Below are 24,425 nucleotides of genomic sequence, written 5' to 3'. Positions count from 1 at the left end.
CAAGAGTTATTGTTGAAAAGCCTCTCTATTATCCTCAACGTGTGACTGTTTGGTGCGGTTTCTGGTGCGGCGAAGTCATTGGACCTTACTTTTTTGAAAATGAAGCTGGCGCAATAGTTACGGTGAATGGATTGTTTCCACGACAGTCGGTTCTACGTTACCAGCCAAGGACTCACTCCAGCTGCATTCCCCGTATATGTATGGGTAATGTTTATGTTGCTACAATAACAACAATTTTTTTCTAATAGCAGTCGCCCTTCGGCAGGCAATGGCAAACCTCCGAGTGTATTTCTGCCTTGAAAAAGCTGATCATAAAAAACCATTTGCCGTTCGGAGTCGGCTTAAAACTGTAATCCATTTTGCGCATTGTGTGATTTTTTCGGTCAGCATTTTCATCAAAACGAAAATATTAATAACTAAAATTTGCGCATTTGGGGTACTAAAAATCCACATGGCATTCAAGAAAAAACTATGCACCCGAAAAAAATAACTTTTTGTTGTGGTTCTTGGGCGCACGGTACTTTACCGAAAATGGTGCCGGTAACGCTAACACGGCGAACGGCAAACATTATTCTGACATGAGTTATCATGGCCCGAATTAGATGACATGGATTTATACAAAGCCCCTTGCCACACATTGCATGAAGCAATGGCGCTATGGCGAAGAAAAATTCCAGGACGCATTATCTCACCAAACAGCGAGTTTAAAAGGCTGTCGAGATCTTGCGATTTGACACCATTTGCTTTCTTTTTGTGGGGCTATGTGAAAAGTATGGTCTTATCTAATAATCCCGACGTAACTCCAGATCTGAAGAATAAAATCATACGCGTTATAGATGGTATACAGCTCCAACTATTTCAAAAAGTCATGGAAATAAAAAGTAAAAATTTCGACAAATTTTGTTGTTTTATTTAGAAAAGGAAATCTCGGTGTTATTGGAACACCCTTTATGTGACGAGTGACTTACTCAAGTAAGATTTCTTAATAATATATGAGGAACGTTTTATGGTGTTTATTATTGCAACACAGCGCTTCCACAAAAAAAAAGATTGATGATTGATTGCTGCAGCAGTCCATTAATTACTTTTATACATATACATATATACTTACATAAGTAAGTGCATGTATTGCACAGAAGAATTTTTAAAAATAAAATTGCATCTTTTAGGCGCATGCTTCAATAATTAAGCGATTCATATTCAATAGTTAGCTAATACAAAATTTATAGGTATATGCATATGTTTTAATTTAATTATGCATTACGAATATACCTACACTTCCATTAGTAGAATTGTAATTTTTTACATTCATATAATTTAACATTGCATTGAAGTAATTGAGAGCATGGAAAATATTAGACAGCTCAGCTGTCAGATGAGGTTATGAACACACATTGCTCTACACATACATGCGTTCTTTGTCTCTAAATCTCCGCTGCTCACGCTCGCCATTTCCACCACTCGCACACCTTCCAATGCACTATATCACGCTCTCAGTTAATTCGGTGCGTGCTCCGAGCAGTCAAGCAATCGAGTAACCGAATGAGTTCAATCGCCATACAACAAAATACAGACATTTGACATTTCCATAGTGTATTTCAAGGTTTTTTTATCTGTTGTGTGTCGTTGAGATGTAGTGAAAAATTGTTGGAGCACGCAAAGAATTTGTTGTTTGGTTCACACTCTCTGCGAGGTGTCTCCACTGCAAGTCAGCAAAGTCAGTCTGTGGTCAGTAGCTGTCGGTTGTGTTTGATGACAAATTCGAGACACTTTTGCCCCGTCGTATAAATTGAGTGAATCGGAGATTATTTGATTATTTGCGATGTATTTATATTTATTTATTTTTTGTCTTTATTGAAACGACGGGGAAATTCAGAGCGCATAAAAACGACGATGGCGGTACACATTTTGTTTTTACGAGTGCTTTTTTAAAACTAATTAATAATTAATAATACAATAAAAATAACTACACGGAAGCAGCTAAATTCAGTTGCGCTGATAAATTTACACAATAAGCCAATAAACTCTCATTTTCTACTTGCATAATTTCCGACGAATATCAGATCGTTGATAGAACGCATACAAAATGAAAGATATAAAAAATATTGGCTAAAAAAACCTCCCGCAAGCAAGCAGGTAACGTGAATACGAGGAGTGGTGACATACAAGAGTGACAAGAAAACAAAAACAAAAGAGTCGTACATATTTCGCAGATGTTTGTCGGTATTTATTTATTTACCAATTTCAACGTTTGCCAACATTGACTTTTGTGAATCGCATGGATTGCTAAACGATCATTTCAAAGTTCAGTGCGACACAAGCAGGTTGTTGAGTCGAAACAAAAGTGAACAAATTTATAACAGAAAATAAATCAGAAAACCAAAGTTGTAAATACCTACTTGTTAAAAATATGACTGAAATACAAAATTTATATAAGTCGCAGTGGCTGCTCAACTCACTGCTACTCTTTACTTTGTGCTTTGCTTCCTCAACCTTGGCGGATTTGGAAACGGCCACAATAAGCCATTACAGCGAACCACGCCAACAAACTGAAAGTAATGCTTTGAAAGGAAAATTAGTATTCGCCCATGTGGTAAGTTGTGAATATTGGTAAGGTGGTAAGGGGTGACTACCATCTGTTTTTGCTGATTGCTCCAAAGCAAATAGTAAATAAATAAGTTGGAACCTTCATAATAAGACATTGTTTGCTGTTTGTGTTTGATTAGCTTTACCGCCACGGCGACCGTACACCGATTGAACCATACCCTACGGATCCATGGAAAAAGCGCGAGTTTTGGCCCGTCGGTTGGGGTGAGCTGACGAATGTAAGTGTAAAAATCATGTTTTGCTTTTAATTTGCCAAATTTTAATTTAGTTGCAATGGCTTAAATGTCCAATTCAGGCCAACATATGCACATAGTGCACGTACATACATAACACAACATACATATATACACATATGTATATGTACATAAGTATGGGCATACAGCAACTGCGATTAATAGTACCATATGGAAGTTTACCATACCGAGAGGGGAAATGAAAAGTGCATTCAATTTTACAAGCAGCAAAGGTAGGGGGTAATGTTTACCATAGTTGAAATTTTGAAGCTTAAAAATATATTTTGATTTAAAAAGAAACATTCTTTAAACACAAAATTTTTGTGCGTAGCTACAAAGTAGTCCAAACGAATAACCGGACACTTAAAAGTTACGAAAATAATGTTCAATTAGAAATTGAAATTATAAGAAAATATACGTCGGACATATTTTTAAGGGAACGTAAGATATGTACCTCTCTTTAATCTTTAAAAGAGTTTGCGAAAATGAAAGAAATCTTTTGAAAATCAAACGTCTAACCAGACATTCAAGTAAAGGGTTTTCCAATAAGAGGTGTCATTTTGATATTAAAAGAAAAATGCTATTTTTTAATATAAATGATCGGATGTTCATTTCATTATAAAGAGGAAGGTATGCCGCTAATAGCGGAAAATAACATCAGGCAAATGACCACCACGACCACGCTTACAGGACAATATCCTTTTCATGAAATTTTCCATAACCGTATTGCAAAGTGGCAGGCCTATGTCCTTGATAGCCTCACGAATTCCATCTTTGAGGCCTTGAATCAACCCTGGGATGTTGGGGTAGACGTTCCCTTTGTGATCACCTCTTCGAGAGATAACACGGTCCGGAAACTTTTCTCGTAAAAGATCAATGGTTTCGCTTGTGTGGCACGTAGCGCCGTCTTGTTGAAAATAAACGTTGTCCAGATCAATACCATCCAATTCCGGCCATAAAAAATCGTTAATCATCTCCCTGTTTAACAGCGATCACCTGTTATTGGAAAACCCTTTAGTAAGCAGTAGTTAGCATTGATATTTGTAACTTTTTGTTTTTCTTAAATTAATTTAGCTTTGTCTTTAGAGCGTGTTTCTACATGAAAAGAGACGAGTATAAAAATGCAAGCATAAAATTCGTCAATTCTTTGTATGGCATTATAGTGAGGCTTAAAGTATTCGCAAAGTCGTAGAAATCGTAGATCGAGGTAATACAACTCTTCGCGACATTATCAAAAACTACCCCGCTAAATTTAGAATCTTTTATAAAATTCGTGAAAAGCAAGGAAAAAGGTCGAATGACCAAGGAAGTGACAACTTTTCGTATCGATATACCTGCGCAGTTTGAATTCCGAAGTCACGGTACTATTTGATCTTTTACAGATATTAAAATAATGTGTGGCACAACAATAATTGAATACAAGATTGCGTATATTTTAGGGGAAAAAGAGCGTAACTTTGGCGCGTCATAAGTGTTGTTGTGATGTGTGAGAAGACTACTAAGAGAGGGCCAAAATAGCGAAGATATCTAAACAAAAATGGAATGCTAGGACAGGTTAATGCAGGCCTGACAGATAGATATACATATACATGCATTCTGCACAGCGTGAGGTTAATGCATTCAAGGAAGTGAGTAGAGAAGAGAATATGTATCAAGAAAAAATTTATTGTATTTGTAAACAAAAAAAAAGAGTAAATAACACAATTACATCAGTTAAACAGCTGATGTTGTTAAATTCCGTTTTCTTTCAAGTTCTCGCAAGTGTTCAAAGCGAATCTAGTAAAGGTGGTATCGGTAGCCCAGCTGATTTGCTTTTTATCTTTCGCCGTGTACATCCGGATGTCTGCATTCGCATTATCGTCGTAAAAAAAAAAATTAAATACAAAAATTCGGTAGAATAAGTCGAAAAGTACTCAAAATTGGAAAAGGCGAATTGCAATTCAATGAATAAAGACAACCTTTGTTGTTGTAGCAGCATAAACATTCCCCATACTTACATACGGGGAATGCTGCTGGAGTGACAATCATTGACCGGATATACATACATAAATCCGTGTCGTTCCGGTAATGTAGAACCGTTTGTCGTGGGAACAGAAAATGGAAAGTCTTCTAAATATGTTAGTGTTGAGTTTTGCAAAAATCGTAGTTCAAAAAAGACTTGCGCGTTTTTTCATTAAAGAATTATCGACAAAATGCAATGCAAACTTCTTTTTCTTCTTCATCTTTATTGTCGGACTAGGACCTGTTTTTTTTTTTCAACGAAAAAAAAAATGCAATATGTTTTTGTTTTTTAAAATAAAGATATAATTATTGCATCATTTGTTAGTAGCATAAATATTCCCCATACATATAGGGGGAATTCTGCTGAAGTGACAGTCCTTGACCGGACATACAATCCGGATCTTCCCGGTAACCTGGCGTCCACACGCGTGTCAACGCTTTGTTAGTCTTCCTTTCATCACAATCTTTGCCAAACGATCGTCTCCCATTCTCTTTATATGTTGGCTCCATTCTTTTCTTCTCTTTATGCAAATTTAAAGTCGAAATATTTCCCAGATCCATAATCTACTACCAAAAGTAAAGTTTACGTGCCTCGGTGTTGTTTTTTTGTCATTTTAGCATTTCTACAGTATTATTATCTGAGAAAAAAAATGTTTTCTAAATTTACTGATATTTTTAAAGTCAGGAATGGAACAGGTCATGACTATGAGTTACTTAATTTGCTTCATAATTAGTCACACTAAACCAACTTTATCCACCGTTATTAGCCTTTAACGCAGCCGCACATTTGTGTGCTTTACTTAATTTTACTTAGCTTAGTAATTTTTTTTTATTAAAAAATCATTTCTTTTGATATTGCGCTTTTTCTACAAAACATGTTTATTTACTTAAGAAAACAAAAATGAGAAAGTAAATTTTAAGAAATCTTAATAAAATCTTGACATCCTTATCTGTTGACTGTCGCCAAAACCACTTTCAGATCTCGACTTCTTCTTGTCATTCACTTAATTGCAAGATTCTAATGTGATATTAAAAGAAAATTAATAAAATAATAATTTTTTATGAAAGAGATTTACTAACTGATCTAAAATCAGACTCTTCGCAACCAAAATAACTTGATTTGTTAAACGAACGCAGACATGTCCTTAAATACATAAATACATACCTATATAAATGTATAAGTGTATATGCACAATAGTTTGCTTATCTTAAAAACACAAAAAATGCGCGTGTTTTGTATTGACATACCATATTTTTCAGGTGCCCGATATACTAGGGTTCTCGGTAAAGTTTTTTCTGAATCGGTCCACCATAGGGCTCTCATTTGTGGTACATCGACAGTGACAAATATTCGTATAAACGCATGATGGAAAGAATAATGAGATGGCGCTTATCGTGGTACCGTTACTTTGACAATGAGTTACGTGGTTTTAGCACCAGTATGGTTTGTTTTGTTTGTTATTTAGTCTCGGAGTCTTAGTTCTTTCTTCATGACATTTTTCTAGCCTGTTATAGATAAAAGTAATGTTTATTATTTTGTAAAATATAAATTTTTTAAAAATTAGTTCAATAATTCACTCAGTTTTATTTAGCTTTTCTGTTTTTAATATCTGGTCGCATTGCCCGCGATTGCAGTTGTTGTTGGTGTTCTTCTGCTTTCCGCAGTCAAATCTCTCTCTCGCTACTGCAGTGTTGCCTAGCTTTGGATATAAAAACGCATTCAAATGCCCATTTAAAGAAAATAAAATACCAAATTTCAATTGAACTACTTAAAGAACTTTGTATGCGTGACAAATTGTCTTTAAAATGTTCGTTGTTTTTAATAAATATGTTATGGATATGTACAATTTAATTTATGAGCTTTTTTGTTAAAAGAAACTCCTTTGTTAAGGGTACGATTTACTTGCTATATTTCAGGTTATGTAACAAAATAAGGTACTCTTTTTGTAAAAATGTCGTTATGGTTTTTTCAGTATTTTCTGGTATTTTGTTGCTTATTTTTACACTAAGGATTGAGTACCGGACGAAACGATTACACCTCTATGATTTTATTTCGCATTCAGTAAATTCAAACGCTTTTTAAAATGTGTAAAAAGGTAAAGGCGGCCGCCGTAGCCGAATGGGTTGGTGCGTGATTACCATTCGGGATTCACAGAGAGAACATTGGTTCGAATCTCGGTGAAAGCAAAATTAATGAAAATATTTTTCTAATAGCGGTCGCCCTCGGCAGGCAATGGAAAACCTCCGAGTGTATTTCTGCCATGAAAAAGCTCCTCATTTTAAGCCGACTCCTAACGGCAGACTGTAGGTCCCTCCATTTGTGGAACAACATCAAGACGCACACTATAAATAGGAGGAGGAGCTCGGCTAAACACCCAAAAAGGGTGCACGCGCCAATTATATATATAAAAAGGTTTTCAATGTTAAGAAGAGTTAAGAGAAGAGCATTTAATGTTCTTGCACTAACTAATAAGGATCAAAAAATTAATTTGCGCTTTCAAAATATCAATCTTTATAAGAATCAACAAATTTGCATTAGCACTAAAATCTTCTCAGAGTGACCTTTTTTAATGGTCACCTTTGCAAATGGTTGGCAACACTGCACGACATGGCAAAAGAGACGTCACAATCTTGTTTCTATCATTCTTGGTGTAAACGCACTCTTAATTTTAGTTTTACTGCTTTCCCTCTCTTTTCTCAATGCATTGCTCACAATAACTTCTAACACGTTTTGTTTTTCAAAATTTCCAATTTATTTTAGTAATATGCTTTTTAAGATTTGTATTAAAATGCCAAAGGGAAACTATTTTAATGATTCTGAAATGGTCCCGTATCATAGGGAGAGCTATTCAAATCGGGAGATTGGGCGAAGAATCGGAAGATGAGAGGCAGTGCTGCACTCTTTAAAAAAAGGCGAAAATTGTAAATGTAAGAAAGCCTACGAAAGGCAATACAAAACTGACTAACCGCCAAATAAACCAAATTAAAAAGGATAAAAAAACATTCAACCTAGATGGCCTATACTCGTACAGTGGTTATTGGTACGATTTGTATGTCTGGTCGTATGTTAAAAAGCATTTTCATCAAGACGAAAAGAAAATATTTGCTCTGTGTTGTACAAAGTGACTTCTAAAATATGCACGGAGTTGTAGACGATGCTCGCATCATAGTTTTGAATAATAAAATCGATGAAGATAGCATTTCCCAACAAGATAACGCTGCCATTCACGTTGCTAAAGAATCGTTAAAATGATTTGAAGAGCTCAACATATCGTGTATGAAGTGGTCTAGTGCAGGGATGGCCAACTTGTTTAGACCCAAGATCTACTGTTCACTGACGACACCCTGTGGGATCTACCAATTACATACTTCTTGAAAACCTTAATAAAACAGCACAGTTCAGTACACAATTATGTAATCTTTTTATTTTATTAAGAAGAAAAACATAAAAATTACTCTAAAAAAGTACTTATTTAGTTGAGCATTCGTGTGAGCACTGGGTCTGAGCATCTTCTACTAGATTAGCAAAATCAGGTTTGTAGTTGGAAATTGCCAACCTTAAAGAGTCCAATGTATGAGCGTCTGTCAAGCGAGAACGATGTTTATTTTTTGTTTGTTTTAAGTACGAAAATGTGGACTCACATAAATATGTTGAACCAAAACACGAATGCAGTTGTTCAACACATTTCTTCAAATTTGGATATTTTTCGTTGGAAACCACTGCCCAGAAATCTAGACCTGAGGATGATCTTGCTTTTAGAAATATGTCGCAGCGCAGAGTTATAATTTCGTTTTGAAGTATCATGTGGTCCACTTGAAATGTATCTGCAAATTTTGTAGCTATTTCATAGATATCACTATGATCAATGGAATTATTAAACGGATAACTGATGAATTCGACCAACTTCTCAATTTTTTTGAAATCACTAAAGCGAATTTCGAAGTCTGATACCACTGCCTTAATTTCTGCCGTGTACTTGTCAGGAATGAAATTGTAAGTAGTATGTTTCTCAACATAATCCTTGATGTTTACAAATTGTTGAAATTTTTTCTTTTCGATGTCAATTATCATAGACGCTGCTTGACTTTGAAATGCTGCAATAGAACTCATCATTTCTGTTACTGTTTAAATGTTATGCATTTCACATTTAAATTACTCTTCATTTTCCTCACAGACAAACAAATTTCAGAACTACTACTAGTACTAAATTTTAACTCTTACATTGTTTTATGACATTTACCTAAACCAAATTATACTTGATTTAATAAATTATGCGAAAACATTAAAATTTTTAATTTTACCCTTGCATCACAATAAATTACAATAATTAATACAACATTTTTCAAAATAAAATTATATTTATTAAAAATTTAATAAGTATAAATTTAATTTTATATTTTATTTATAATTTGTTCAAAGTATAAGAGCGAGTAAGGGCTCTCAAGAGCTTGCAATACTTATCCTTTTAACTGGACGCTTCCAGTCAGTAGCAGAAATATTGTGACAACAATCAAGGATGTAGTCAAGACAACGACAAGGCCTAGCCACCTTGAATTCCTTGAAAACAGATAAGCAAGGGGGGTTTTTCTAGATTTTCTAGATAAATTCCCTGAATTCCTTATCTTGAACGGCATCGATAGGTAGGATTTATAAGAGGTTCGTTTGCAATAGTAAAAATATCAAAAATATGATCTTACTTCATTTGATGAATCTTCATGAGCATTTCTTTCTTCATTTGATAGTCCCTCAGCGTTTCTTTTCAACCACTTATCCATAGCGTAGGTACCTATGAGGGGCGATGCAGTCTAATCGTGAATTATATCGGTTCGCGCTAGTCTGTCGTCAACCAGGCCTCGTCAACTAAGGGCTTGAAAATGGCGATAACGAGCTGAAAACAAAAGAGAGCTGTACTGCGTAGAAGAGAAGATAAATAACGTGACGGAACGGCGATTGAAAAATGATACAAGATGATGCTTTTTTTTGTTTAATTTTAAGTAAAACAATTCTCACTGCACTCAACAAAATTACTTTTACAAGCTAAGCGACGCTACAAATGAATAAACGCGCAATTTATTTCAGTGATGTGTAAACAAAACTGTCGGTGGCATTATCGAACACTATCAGTAGTGCAGAACTATCAATAGTAGGTCGACACGATAGTGCTCAACCATCGATAGTGTCGATAGTTTACCACCTTTAATGCGTGCAGCAGTGTTGCGCACTCTGTTCCACGTATGTATATATATTGTATTTATATTTTTTTGACTTGCCACGATCGACTGGACTAATAGTCGCGATCGACCGTTTGGCCACCCCTGGTCTAGTGTATGTCGCACAAAAAAAGAAATAAATAAATTGGTCCTTAAGAAAGCCAAGAAGTGAAGATTTGAAACGCACATGCTGCAAAATTTAGTAAAATCAATGCCAAAACGAATATTTGAAGTTATTAATAAAAATCGTGGACTAATTAATTATTAAAAAATCTAAAAATATGTCTGTGTTAAAAATTAAGTTGATGTGTTTATACGAATATGCTCTTATTTTTGGTATGATATTTAAAAAGCAACGATTTAAGTATAACAACAACGAAACTTGAATTTTGCATGTTATCTAAATTTCCGTTACTTTGGCAAACAAAACGAGTTAGAAGTTGTGAGCAATGCATTGAGAAGAGAGAGAGAAGGTACCTCTCAATTTATTGTTTCACATGTTTTCCTTTGTGTATACTTTTCAAATAATCCAGTATATAAAAAAAAAAACGATCAATCGACTACCTTTTTATATATAATATGTATAAATTACATTTTATTATTCCGGAGTAATAGTCGCTAGACGTAATACATCCTCATTTAAACAGCTACAAATTACATTTATTACAGTTACATTTATTAGTATTTTATTTTACATTTTATTTGGTATTATTATTTTATTTGATTACACTTGAGCTTCATGCTCTGTTTGAGTACTCTAAAAAGACTAATTCTAATTAGGCAAGCACAACATAATGAAACCTCGCTTGACTGCATTTACTGTTGACGATGCAACACGTGCGCGTCAGATTACCACAAAACACTTGGCACAGTTTCTGCCAAAATATCCGCTGTCGCAGACATAGCGTCAGCATAATATTTTGTGGGAATAAATAAATGAAGTTAATTTGAGTTGCTGAATACGTTAACTTATACATACCTAAGTGCATTTGTAAAATAGTCTTATCGTGTATTTTATGTGAATAAATCAGTTTGAAAAATTACAATGCAAAAGTAAAGCAGGACAAAGTTCTCAAATTTGGTTTTGTATTGCAATTCATAGGAATGATTTGTTCGTACGGAATTCACGATAGGGCCCAAATCTATGTATGTACATACAGCCATGGCCATATAAATAGTACATTTAGACTTTGAAAGCAAAGAGTTGAATATGTTGTCAAATAATTTTTTTTATTGGGTAAAAAGCAACATAAAAAATAAAAAAAACTTATTTACTTCCACTTTAAAACAAAAAAGTGGTCAAAAAGAATATCAGTTCTGATTTAATTTACGAGAACGTTGATAACTCCCGAAACCTCCTGGACACATAAATAGCACATCCTAAAAAATTCCAAATAAAAGCAAAAATAGTAAACAAATCAGATAGTTAAGTAATAATATTTTTTTAACAGATTAGCATTTTGTACTTTATCCACCGTTTTTGATTACTTCTTCAAGCCGTCGCTCTATGCTTTCTACAAGCTTGTTGCATCTTTCCTTTGGAATCGAGTACCAAGCCTCCTCAAGTGCGGCCCACAAAACATCAACATTTTTAAAACTTTTGTTGGCGATTTTAACTTTAACGTCATTCCACAAATTTTGTATTGGATTTAGATCAGGGCTCTGCGCCCGCCAATCCAATACATTAATTTTTTCTCTTCTGAGCCATTGTTTCACTGACTTTGCAGTATGCTTTGGATCATTGTCCTGCATAAATGTCAAATTTAATAGCATAAACTCAAACACAAATGGCTCCATTTTATTCTGCAGAATATACAGATACTGAAAACTATCCATTTTACCAACCACGCGAACAATCGGCCCAACACCATGCCAGGAAAAGGCTCCCCAAACCATGATGCTTCCTCCGCCTTGTTTAATCGTCTTTTTTGTGAATCTAGGATTTAGTGCGTGATTTTTTGGAGGACGTACAATAGTTTTCCCATCTGGTCTCATCCTATTTATTTTGGTTTCGTCGGTCTAAAGCACGTTTTTTCCAAAACTGAATAGATTTGTCTCTGTGGGCTTTTGCAAAGGCAAGTTGGTGTTTGATATGTCTTTTTGAGAGGAATGCTTTTTCTCTGCTTATGCGGCCAAACAGCTGGGCTTCGTTAAGTCGCCTTCCTACAAGCTTTCTGGACACCTGTAGACCAGATTCTTGGTTTATTTCAAGCATTATTTGCCGTGCCGACTTAAAAGCATCTGCTTTGCTCTTGCGTATTATAGCTCCACCCACATTAACATCAGTTTTTTCGCGGCTTTGGTTTTCTTTCCGTTTTTTTGCTTAGTACCATGAATCTTTCTTAACTAAGTTAAGAGCATTTTAAACCATTTTCTGAAAGCACATCATCATTTCAGCTATTTATGCAAAGCTTTTCCCGTTTGGACTCATACGGTATACGGAGAGCGGTAGTCTGGCGTGCAATGTTTTCCACGCCCTATTTTTAGTAATTACTTTAAAAAATTTTTTAAGAAAACAAAAAATTATACTAAAAATCGCGGAAACAATATTAAAGTCTTATTCTCCGCTGCACAAGTTAAAATGTGCTATTTTTGTGTCCCCTTCAAAACAAAAATTCCATCGAAAAAAAAGTAAATTCCTCGCATAAATGTAAGCTTAATAACAGTAATCAATGTAAACAAACCAATTTATTTGATCAAAGCAAAGTTCGTACTAAAAACTTAACTTTAACATGCAAGGTTCACACTTGTGCTATTTATCTGTCCAGGGCTGTATGTATGAATGTGTATGTATGCCTAGATGTGTCAGCGAGTTGCTTGAGTCTCTCATTCAATTAATTAATGGAATCATATTTCCTTGATAAAGCGTAGCAGTAAAAAAAGTACGCCAAAAAATAAATTAAAAGAATTCTTTATCGAAACTCCTACTTGCTTTTTTTCCAATTATTTTTTCAGTCATCTGATAATTCTTGATAAATTAGGCACCAATTCGCCCATTGTTTGCTGCACTAAGTACGCATACACACATATACATATATACATACGTATATGTGTACACACATATGTATGTACATACTCTATGTGGAAGGCTTTGTTGTTTATTGGCTTATCGCCCTTTCTAATAATAAATGACAAATATTGACGGTCCAAACTAATGTATCTACATACTGACGTATGTCTGTAAGTTTATTCTCAGTACACAAAAAAAAAAAATTTAATCAAAAGAATAAACTCAATTGTCGCAGTAATCAGTGGCGTTAATTTCAGTTTAATGGGCATACAGGCATACATAATTGTATTTTCTATGTAAATTCAGTCATATCTGCAAACATAGGCCAGTGCATATGAGCACAGAGAATTGTTATTATTTGTATAGGAATCCTGTGATGCAATGAGTTACATATTTATTACTAGCAAACCCGGCCCCCTTCGCTGGGCACACTAAAATAGAATAGATATGGTTTAGAACAGAAAATATATGATTTTCATATTATTTATTTCTTTATTCTTTATTCAAGCGCTTTGGCATAAACAATATTTTTTTTTTCTTTTTTTTTTTTGAGTAAATATCTATACTAATATTATAAAGAGGAAAACTTTGTTTGTTTGTAATGAATAGGCTCAAAAACTACTGGACCGATTTTAAAAATTCTTTCACCATTCGAAAGCCACATCATCCACGAGTAACATGAATTATATTTTATTTTGGAAATAGGGCTCGAGATATAGGTCAAAACGTGGACCCGGGTAACCTTCGGATGTGTATGTACAATATGGGTATCAAATGGAAGCTGTTGGTGAATGCTTTAGTCCAGAGTATTTTTCATGCCGCTCTGTGACTGGGGTCTCGAGATATAGGTCAAAACGTGGACCCGAGTAACCTTTGGTTGTGTATGTACAATATGGATATCAAATGGAAGCTGTTGGTGAATGCTTTAGTCCAGAGTATTTTTCATGCCGCTCTGTGACTGGGGTCTCGAGATATAGGTCAAAACGTGGACCCGGGTAACCTTTGGTTGTATATGTACAATATGGGTATCAAATGAAAGCTGTTGATAAGTGCTTTAAGACGGGGTAATTTTCATACCTATTGATGACTAGGGTCTGGAAATATATGCCAAAACGTGGACCCGCCGTGTCTTTGCACCAAATTAAACCAAACTTACACACATTGTTAAGGAGGTATTGAAGATGGTTTCCGTATAGTTTGGATACCTATTGGTAGATAGGGTCTCGAGATATAGGTCAAAACGTGGACCCGGGTAACCTTCGGACGTGTATGTACCGAATTAAACCAAACTTACACACATTGTTAAGTAGGTATGGAAGATGATTTCCGTATAGTTTGAATACCTATTGGTAGATAGGGTCTCGAGATATAGGTCAAAACGTTGACCCGGGTAACCTTCGGATGTGTATGTACAATATGGGTATCAAATGGAAGCTGTTGGTGAATGCTTTAGTTCAGAGTATTTCCATCCGCTCCGTGACTAGGGTCTCGAGATAGAGACCAAAACGTGGACCCTAGAATGTGTTTGTACAATATGGATATCAAATGAAAGCTGTTGATAAGTGCTTTAATACGGGATAATTTTCATACCTATTGATGACTAGGGTCTCGAAATATATGCCAAAACGTGGACCCGCCGTGTCTTTGAACCGAATTAAACCAAACTTACGCACATTGTTAAGTAAGTATTGAAAATGGGTTTCCGTAATTTCGTAAAGTTTGGTTGTAATTCGGAGCACTGGCAACGGGTACATCGTTCTTTTGAGCCAGCCATAATGTCGCTTACTTTTTTAACACTTGGGGCGGAACTGAACTGTCAAATTGACAGTGTGAGTTACAATGTGTCAATATTTCTTTCTGATTTGGATGCCATAAGGAAAAAACGTAAGTGCAACATGTAAAAATTGTTTGTGAATTTTTTTGGAGTGGATTTTGGAACAGTGAATAATTTCTTACGAAATTTGAGAATTTAATGTGAAATCCGAATGAAATTATGTGTTCGTGGAAAAAAAATTTTTTTTGGTTTTTTTTTTTGAAAAATATAAATGGATAATGGTTAAAAAAGCTCCAATGCTTAATAAAACATATAAATTGAAACGAAAAATTCATGGATGATCAGGAAAAAAGACGATTGTTTTTTAGTTATTAATATGCGTTGATTTGAAATTTAAAAACAATCTTCTTTTTTCCTGATTTTCAATTTATATTTTATATTTACTGAAAAAAAAAAGAAAAAAAAAATATTGTTTATGCCAAAGCGCTTGAATAAAGAATAAAGAATAAAGAAATAAATAATATGAAAATCATATATTTTCTGTTCTAAACCATATCTATTCTATTTTAGTGTGCCCAGCGAAGGGGGCCGGGTTTGCTAGTAAAATATAAATTGAAAATCAGGAAAAAAGAAGATTGTTTTTAAATTTCAAATCAACGCATATTAATAACTAAGAAACAATCGTCTTTTTTCCTGATCATCCATGAATTTTTCGTTTCAATTTATATGTTTTATTAAGCATTGGAGCTTTTTTAACCATTATCCATTTATATTTTTCAAAAAAAAAAACCAAAAAAAATTTTTTTTCCACGAACACATAATTTCATTCGGATTTCACATTAAATTCTCAAATTTCGTAAGAAATTATTCACTGTTCCAAAATCCACTCCAAAAAAATTCACAAACAATTTTTACATGTTGCACTTACGTTTTTTCCTTATGGCATCTAAATCAGAAAGAAATATTGACACATTGTAACTCACACTGTCAATTTGACAGTTCAGTTCCGCCCCAAGTGTTAAAAAAGTAAGCGACATTATGGCTGGCTCAAAAGAACGCTGTACCCGTTGCCAGTGCTCCGAATTACAACCAAACTTTACGAAATTACGGAAACCCATTTTCAATACTTACTTAACAATGTGCGAAAGTTTGGTTTAATTCGGTTCAAAGACACGGCGGGTCCACGTTTTGGCATATATTTCGAGACCCTAGTCATCAATAGGTATGAAAATTATCCCGTATTAAAGCACTTATCAACAGCTTTCATTTGATATCCATATTGTACAAACACATTCTAGGGTCCACGTTTTGGTCTCTATCTCGAGACCCTAGTCACGGAGCGGATGGAAATACTCTGAACTAAAGCATTCACCAACAGCTTCCATTTGATACCCATATTGTACATACACATCCGAAGGTTACCCGGGTCAACGTTTTGACCTATATCTCGAGACCCTATCTACCAATAGGTATTCAAACTATACGGAAATCATCTTCCATACCTACTTAACAATGTGTGTAAGTTTGGTTTAATTCGGTACATACACGTCCGAAGGTTACCCGGGTCCACGTTTTGACCTATATCTCGAGACCCTATCTACCAATAGGTATCCAAACTATACGGAAACCATCTTCAATACCTCCTTAACAATGTGTGTAAGTTTGGTTTAATTTGGTGCAAAGACACGGCGGGTCCACGTTTTGGCATATATTTCCAGACCCTAGTCATCAATAGGTATGAAAATTACCCCGTCTTAAAGCACTTATCAACAGCTTTCATTTGATATCCATATTGTACATACACAACCAAAGGTTACCCGGGTCCACGTTTTGACCTATATCTCGAGACCCCAGTCACGGAGCGGCATGAAAAATACTCTGTACTAAAGCATTCACCAACAGCTTCAATTTGATATCCATATTGTACAAACACATTCTAGGGTCCACGTTTTGGTCTCTATCTCGAGACCCTAGTCACGGAGCGGCATGAAAAATACTCTGGACTAAAGCATTCACCAACAGCTTCCATTTGATACCCATATTGTACATACACATCCGAAGGTTACCCGGGTCCACGTTTTGACCTATATCTCGAGCCCTATTTCCAAAATAAAATATAATTCATGTTACTCGTGGATGATGTAGCTTTCGAATGGTGAAAGAATTTTTAAAATCGGTCCAGTAGTTTTTGAGCCTATTCATTACAAACAAACAAAGTTTTCCTCTTTATAATATTAGTATAGACAAGCAAACACATACATACATATATATTGCATATAATCATTAAAAATTCATTGACATTGGCGGGGTACAGTGGGTGAGCTTCATACAAAAATTGTTCATAAATAGTAAAAATACAGCAGTCCGGTACAGCTATGAACAGAGAAATAGCGCAATTCCCCGCAATAACATGTAATGATGATTGTTTCTACTGGATGATCTAGTAAAACAGTTATTTTTGGACAAATATATTATTTTATTTCAGTATTATCAAAAACAAAAAAAAAACGCACAATAGATAATAATTCAACATCTACAATTGTAAGGAATTCGAAAAATCGGAATTCATCACATTTTGAACTGGACACTGAAATAGCGCACTTTCATCAATCTACGATACAAGAAAAACAGAAATTAGTTAATTCAAATTGGTTAAATTTCTTTACTTATTTCTTACCTGATTAGTCTTTTGTTGAAGCTATAAGCTGCCATTTTGCTTGTTTGGCAGCCATTTGGTATATTTTATGATGCTCACATTGGCAACCACTTTGATAATTTTGATTTTCCAGACTGTGCTTCAAGGATGATAGATTACTAGGTTTGGTTGTGGTTGTTGTTGTTTTAACAGTAATAGAAGCCCCGTCAGTGTAGGATGTATCACCGGTCGTCTTCGTCTGGTTCATCTAAAGGTAGGCCCAGGAAGCATGCTGTTTTCGACAGGTTGGGGAGAAGGGTGTTAGATGAGTAGGTTTTAAAGTGCATGTGAAAAGGTGGTTAGGGTCATGCGGGGTACCTTCGCATGCCGGACATATGTTTCGTATGTCGGGGTCACTAGCCCTGTCTAGTGAACAGTGTATCACTAGGTTTGGTCAAAAACTATGGTGAAAAACAAAATTGTGAGGGGAACTTTGACTCCTACGTCACTTGAGTGATTCGCTATCCGAATTCTGCATAACATTTCACACGTATTCACACATTCGTTAAATCTGTCGTTGTTCAGATGGCAAGGAAGTGACATTGTGTTAATTTTTTTTCATATATCAGTAACGTATTCTTAGTTTTTTCGTAAACAAACCGATTCATAACTCCTATTACGTAAGCCCATCCGCTGATTCAGTCAAATTCGCTGAGAGCTGGTTAACGGTCTAATATTGGCCAAACCATTAAAAATATTTTCATCATGACTGTGCATTACTCTTCTTTGCAAAAAGAGTTCACACAGAATCTGGGCGTTTTTCTTTCCTCTTCAACCTTTAAATTGAATAATGCTTTCAAACAATCAATAGCGGGTGCACAACGTATTGGCCTACCTGACGACATTTTCAAAACGACGATACAATTGAGTGTCGAGATTCAAGCAAAAGAAAAAAATTATAAACGAGAATTAAGAAAAAAATATCGGTAAATCAATCAATTCGCTGTTTTTATCCGCCAAAAACGTTAAATAGGCTAATGGGTTTAGAAGAAATACCTGGTTTTTAAATTGCTCTTTTGATTTAAAATGTTGCTACTACAAATATTTCGTATAAATGAAAGTATAGTTGTCAAAACACCAATGTGGTAGTTCATTACATGAATAAACCTCTTGCCAAAAACTTTGCGATTTATCGCATGAGGTCTGCGATGAGCGGCCTCAATTGGCATTAAATATATCGCATGAGATAATTTGCATGCGATCAGTGTACTCATATTGAGGCATGAGACACCGCTTACCGTTCAATAACAAAATTATTATCAATGCAAATCAAAGAAAAAAAAGTTTTTCCAAAGCAAAAGAAAAAGTTAACGAAATTAGAGTGGAATATTTTCATTATACAGCTGCAACGTTCCACTGTGCCGTGATGAAAACCTACGATGGTGACTTCAGTGCGGCTGTTGATAATAGTGAGCACATCCAACTGAGTGTTTATTTACTATATCTGATAAAACTACGCACACATCCATACATACATACATACGCTTGTAAACGTATGATTACGTTTTTGAAATATTTACATACATACATACATATGTAAATATGTAAATATAGGAAAATACTTCACGTTTCCTTTAAGCTGTGATATGTCGCGTTACGCCAAAGCCAGATAAATATTAATTTTGCGCAAAATGACTAAAGTGCCGTCATAAATATCAACATATGGACTAATTAGTGTATGCATAGAAATCTTGTCTTATCTCTACGTCCTCCAACAAACCGGCTTTCCAGATGTGCTCAATATTATTGGTATGATTAAAATTTTAAGAAAGCAATAGTGGCTTTATCTACACTGAAGTACTTGAGTTATAATGAAAAAATATTTATTCTTCAAAAGGTTTAGTTTTTTTTTTAATGCAAAGGGTGTGCCATCGGTTGGTTTCTTTTCAATAATTCTTTAGAAATCAATATTTTTCAAAACGACTTCAGATGTGCTTCAGAGGGAGAAAATTCTCTCCGTCTTTGAAGAAATATGGCCTAATGATTCCTCCAGCCCATAGGCCGCACCAAACAATTGTTTTCAATGGATAAAATAGTTGAATGGCTTCGGGTTGCTCTTCAGTCCAAACACGGCAATTTCGTTTATTGACATAGCCATTAAGCCAAAAATTGGACTCACCGCTGAGCACATAAGTTGGCATGAGCGCGGGTTACTTTTCAGAGAGCGCCGATTTTCGTACGATTTATAAACGTTGTTCAGGCGTAAGTCTTTCCATAATGAAATGCCAACAAATACTGAAGAAAATGATGTATATAGTTTGCCAGTCACGCGTGATCTGTCAACAAAACTCTATTGGAAAAAGTACCTCCAGCCTGACCACCTTTTATAACACTAAAAATAAAAATAAGGAGCTATCCCAGTACCGGTACATACAAGTACAGTTCCACGTCGAAATACTCTGTTAAACACAAATTGTGGTCTCACAGACGGTGGAATACCCTGGCGTTTGGTGGATTTTTATCCCGCCACTTAGATAATGGTAAAAAAGGGAAAATCTTTTTTTAATAAAAAAAATTAAGTAAATAATATCGGGAAACAGAAGCGTTAGTATTATCTATCAATGAAAAAATGTTTGTTTGTTTACAACGAATAAAATATTTATTTTCTAACAAACCAACACGCAACGTTTGATTTTTAGTCATAATTGCCTACTTTCATAGGCAGAAACATTTTACTCTGTTTACGTCGAGTATACTCGCTTGCGTTCGAAAATAATTAAGTGGGTAGAAAAAGTTTTTCGAAGAAAAGATAAACAGTTAAAAGGTTAAAAGAGAGACGGGCCGTTCATGTAAAAATTATCCAGCAACATGCCAGTAACTTAATTTCCGAGAATTCGCTCTCAAAGAGAAAAATATCGAAACAAAGTGTGTGTAGCGTAGTAAACATAACAGAAGTGAAACTTTTAAGGCAGACAAAGAAAGAGGGAGAGACCAGAGAGAGAATGAGAGAGAGAGAGAGAGAGAGAAAGAATATATATCTAAATAAATTCATAACATTTGCAGAGAATACAAATAGACAAAATTTACAAAAACGGAGAAGGGTCGACCGGTGTAGGTAAACGCCGGACACAAACCGTGGCAAAAACGCGCACTACTCCGAGCGTTTATCACCCGCACAAATGCAGCGATTTCAGGACCGCAGCAACGGCACAACTTAACGCAAGCCAATACCAATAAATCGGACGCCGGAATGGATAGCACTTTATAGAATGAACAAGCACTAGCCACTAGCACTAACGGAAATAAGCGACGAAAAGTGGGCACCAAAAACGCCAAAAAATTGGGACCAAAAAACGCTCTAAACAGTAGGCACCAAAAAACGCCAAAAAAATTGGGACCAAAAAACGCTCATATAAGAATTCATATAAACAAATTTTATCTGAAATATATTTACTTACATCCTCCATTTTAATCACCATTTTTATTATTTCATTTTTATTACATTTTTGATTCAATTCGCAAATTTTAATTCGTGTTTACTTTTACTTTGCGATCAGCTATTTCTCTCTTGCAAATTTACAAGTAAAAATTTATCTAGTAAATATTGGCAACTTCCCCTCAAAATGAATGTCATTATTTCTCTCTCACTTTCCCCTACCTTGCAAGTTTTGTGAATACATGAATGCCAAAGCTTGATAGTTTGTAACAATCATTACACATTATTTGCTTCATGAACGGACCTATATTCAGGTCACTTCTTTTGAATATGTATATACATACATTCACACAGCCACAATTACTAATGAATTCATTTCAAATTTTAGTTGGGAAAAAAACAACACTACGAGTTGGGTAAATGGTTACGTCAACGCTATCATTCCCTTTTGAATCTAACCTATTCCGAAGATGAAATTTACGTACGCTCAACAGATATCGATCGCACACTGGCAAGCGCTATGTCCAATTTGGCAGGCTTGTACCCACCGGTTGGCAATGAAATTTGGAATAAAGACATAGCTTGGCAACCGATACCGGTACACACAATTCCAGAGAGACTCGATAAGGTGCTAGCTTCATTATTATAAATATTTCAACTCTCATTTAATAGTTTGTCTCCTTTCATTTAGGAATTGGCTGGCAAAGCACCTTGTGCCGCATACGACTATGCGCGCTCAGCTGTTTTAAATTCACTTGAATTTCAGAAGCTGAATGAACGTTTCCAATACTTGTACGATTACTTGACCAAGTATTCGGGCCACAAAGTGGACACACTGGAAGCTGTGCAACGCATAAATAACACATTTTTCATCGAAACGCTTTACAATCGCACTCTACCCGAATGGACCAAGAAGGTGTATCCCAGCGCTGATATGACCTACATTGCTGATTTCGCATTCTCTATAACCACATACACGCGTCACATGGCGCGCTTGAAGGCTGGTCCGTTGATCAAAGAGATGCTACATCGTTTTGCTGATAAGACGCGCGGGTCACTGAAACCCGACCGCTCTGTGTGGATTTACAGCGCACACGACACAACTGTGGCGAATGTTTTGAACGCACTCAACTTGTACAATGTAAGGAAGATTTTTAATGTTGCTCACGTTCTTTATTTATAAAATCTATTGCATGTATTTTTGTTCGCCGCATTTTTAGATGAAAAGTCCCGGCTACACAGCGTGTTTACTATTCGAATTACGGCTTGACGAGCACAATAAACCATTTGTTTCGATATTCTACAAAAACACCACTACAGAAGCAACCTTGCTTAGCATACCGAAGTGTGGTGTTGCCTGTCCGCTGGAGCAATTATTTGAGATATACCAAGACATTTTGCCTGCGAATTGGGAGCAGGAATGCAAGTTGAGCACAATGATGATGGCATACGATGACGCTAATATTGGCTTGGCCATGGGTAAGCATCAGCTGAAATGTACACTTTAATACTCTATAATATCCGATGTTTTTCTATTTATCTATTTCCAGCTATTCTTGGAACAATAATCTGCATAATGCTGTTGCTCTCCACCATATTCTTGATGTACTCTCGTCGTCGCCGCTACAGCTATTCTGCGTTCACGCAAAGGGCCTAATTATTGGCAATTGATTTAGCCCTTTAATTTTCCAACAAATTCCAATGGTGATGAGCACAAATTTAAATGTTCCTCTAAATATCAGTAACCCTAATATTATGCATTTATCATTTTAATAATTGACAAATTTGATATTTAGAAATTGAATTACATTTTTAGTGTGTGTGTATGTGCGTATGCAAGTTTATTAATTGTGATTCACGTTTCTAGCTGATAATTTCGCTCTAATAACAAATTAGCATATTTTATAATAAATACATACATACATATATGTATAATACTTAGATATACATTCAAACATTTACATACTTAAAAATTGTGTGCCAGTCATGGGTCTGTTCGTCAACATGAAAATTTTTGATCATTTCACAATTTGCCCAGCTCGAAAACTTGCAAGAGCAAATAACGTTTTTTAACTAAATTTTAGTTTGCGCTGTGCAGTTGACCTTTGACTCGACCTTTGGTTATCGAAAGTTGTTAGCTTATTTTTTTTTGTTTCATTACTAGCGTCCAAATGTCTATGAATAAAAAAAATTATGGCCATGAAAAACACCAAACCCTTTAAAAACTCACAGGTCAGTGATATTTTTCCTTTGATGATGTATGGTCTGTTTTCTAGTGGTGAATGATCGGGATTCGAATGAAAATTTTGCGATAGAAGTCTGCAAGGCGGAATCTATACAAAGTGGTCGCATTGGAGCAACAACAACATTTTTGAAATTAGAAATGTCAAAAGAAAGGTAATAGAAGAATGGAATGAATGACGAATAGATAAAACTCCTTCATAAAGAAATGATTCATTACCAGGCACTCAGAAAAATGGCATATGCAAATTCAAATATGTAAATATAAATTTTCTTTCTCTGAAATTACTTTCCCGGGCATTCACAATACAACAAAAACGTTCCATCCTTTCGCTTTACTGGCATTTCTAAATTAAAGACGAATTGAATACTGGATTTTGATAAACCTGACGTTGTTGTTGTTGTAGTAGAAACTTTGCCCAGCCAATGTAGTGTAATCACCGGTCGTCTTCGTCTAGCTCATCTAACGGTAGACCCAGGAATCTTGCCGTTTCGACAGAGGCCTGAGGTCAGCACACTTTCCAATACAAAACAAACAAAAGGAGGGGAAATTACATGTTTGCGAAAATTCAGTGAATGGCTTGGTACTATATTGATTTGTTACTCTTAAACTAAGCAAACTAATGAAAACGAAATGCCGCGTACTAAATTGTGAAAGTAAAAATTAATACGAGTATAAAGCCTCCAAATGCAGTTTTTTTTTCGTTTTCATGCGGAAGATGACGTGGCAAGAAAGTGTGCGCATAATTCCTTTTGTTTGGTTGATGTTGTTGTTATAGCAGTAATAGTTGTTTCCCTTGATTTCGCCTACTCTTCCTTTTCACAAACAAGCAGTTCCCATTCCTTTTGTTTGTTTATTCATAGGCTTTGACGATGCAGCGAATTCGGAAGGCGCAACCTGCTATTCTATCATCCTTAAACAAATAATCTAATCACAACACCTTCTAGGTAAGGTACGATGCACTAGACAGGGTTAGTTTACCGGGGTGGCAGCCTTTGGTCAGGAAAAACCCGAGTCATTCCGGTAACGTAAGACTGGCTGTCATGGGAATGAGGCAAAGACTCTTTTACCACCTTCCTAACGCTTCCGCGGAGACCAACCACCAATTTTTGCAAAGACGAAGAGCTTCAGTTGTTTCAGGAGACCTGAGTTACTTCGTGAGTTAGGTTTAGGACATTTTAGTAGGTTAAACTGCTAGCTATCCAGAATCGATCTCAACGTATTTAATATATGTATGCCCAGCATGTAAAGGCACTCAGCAGGATACTAACCACCT

The 24,425-nt window shown here is 35.4% G+C and overlaps 1 protein-coding gene and 1 long non-coding RNA gene across 3 annotated transcripts; one reads left to right on the top strand and one right to left on the bottom strand.

Annotated features, from left to right (window-relative positions):
* Positions 1-1,596: 1,596 nt before the first annotated feature.
* On the top strand, positions 1,597-24,224 carry LOC129241828 (prostatic acid phosphatase). Of its 2 annotated transcripts, XM_054878361.1 has the most exons (7): positions 1,597-1,728; positions 1,877-2,593; positions 2,727-2,825; positions 21,296-21,535; positions 21,599-22,048; positions 22,128-22,386; positions 22,458-24,224. In XM_054878361.1, the coding sequence occupies exons 2-7, from the start codon at positions 2,411-2,413 to the stop codon at positions 22,562-22,564; spliced, it is 1,338 nt and encodes a 445-aa protein (XP_054734336.1). In that variant the 5' UTR covers positions 1,597-1,728; positions 1,877-2,410; the 3' UTR covers positions 22,565-24,224. The 2 variants fall into 2 exon arrangements, with proteins under 2 accessions (XP_054734336.1, XP_054734328.1); XM_054878353.1 differs by having other exon boundaries at positions 1,597-2,593.
* On the bottom strand, positions 9,178-10,795 carry LOC129241841 (uncharacterized). The gene is made up of 3 exons (XR_008582162.1): positions 10,645-10,795; positions 9,540-9,730; positions 9,178-9,464 (listed from the first exon to the last, which is right to left on the bottom strand). It is a non-coding gene; the product is annotated as an uncharacterized LOC129241841 (long non-coding RNA).
* Positions 24,225-24,425: the final 201 nt, after the last annotated feature.

Source organism: Anastrepha obliqua, chromosome 1 (genome assembly GCF_027943255.1).
Source record: "Anastrepha obliqua isolate idAnaObli1 chromosome 1, idAnaObli1_1.0, whole genome shotgun sequence".
Taxonomy (NCBI): domain Eukaryota; kingdom Metazoa; phylum Arthropoda; class Insecta; order Diptera; family Tephritidae; genus Anastrepha; species Anastrepha obliqua.
The sequence above is the reverse complement of the archived record's forward strand: the minus strand, read 5'-3'. Positions and strand labels throughout refer to the sequence as shown.

Coding starts and splice junctions, on each gene's coding strand:
- LOC129241828 (XM_054878361.1), top strand. CDS start 2,411: ATGACTGAAATACAAAATTTATATAAGTCGCAGTGGCTGCTCAACTCA. Junction 2,594..2,726: donor AATTAGTATTCGCCCATGTG/GTAAGTTGTGAA, acceptor GTGTTTGATTAG/CTTTACCGCCACGGCGACCG. Junction 2,826..21,295: donor GTTGGGGTGAGCTGACGAAT/GTAAGTGTAAAA, acceptor TTCAAATTTTAG/TTGGGAAAAAAACAACACTA.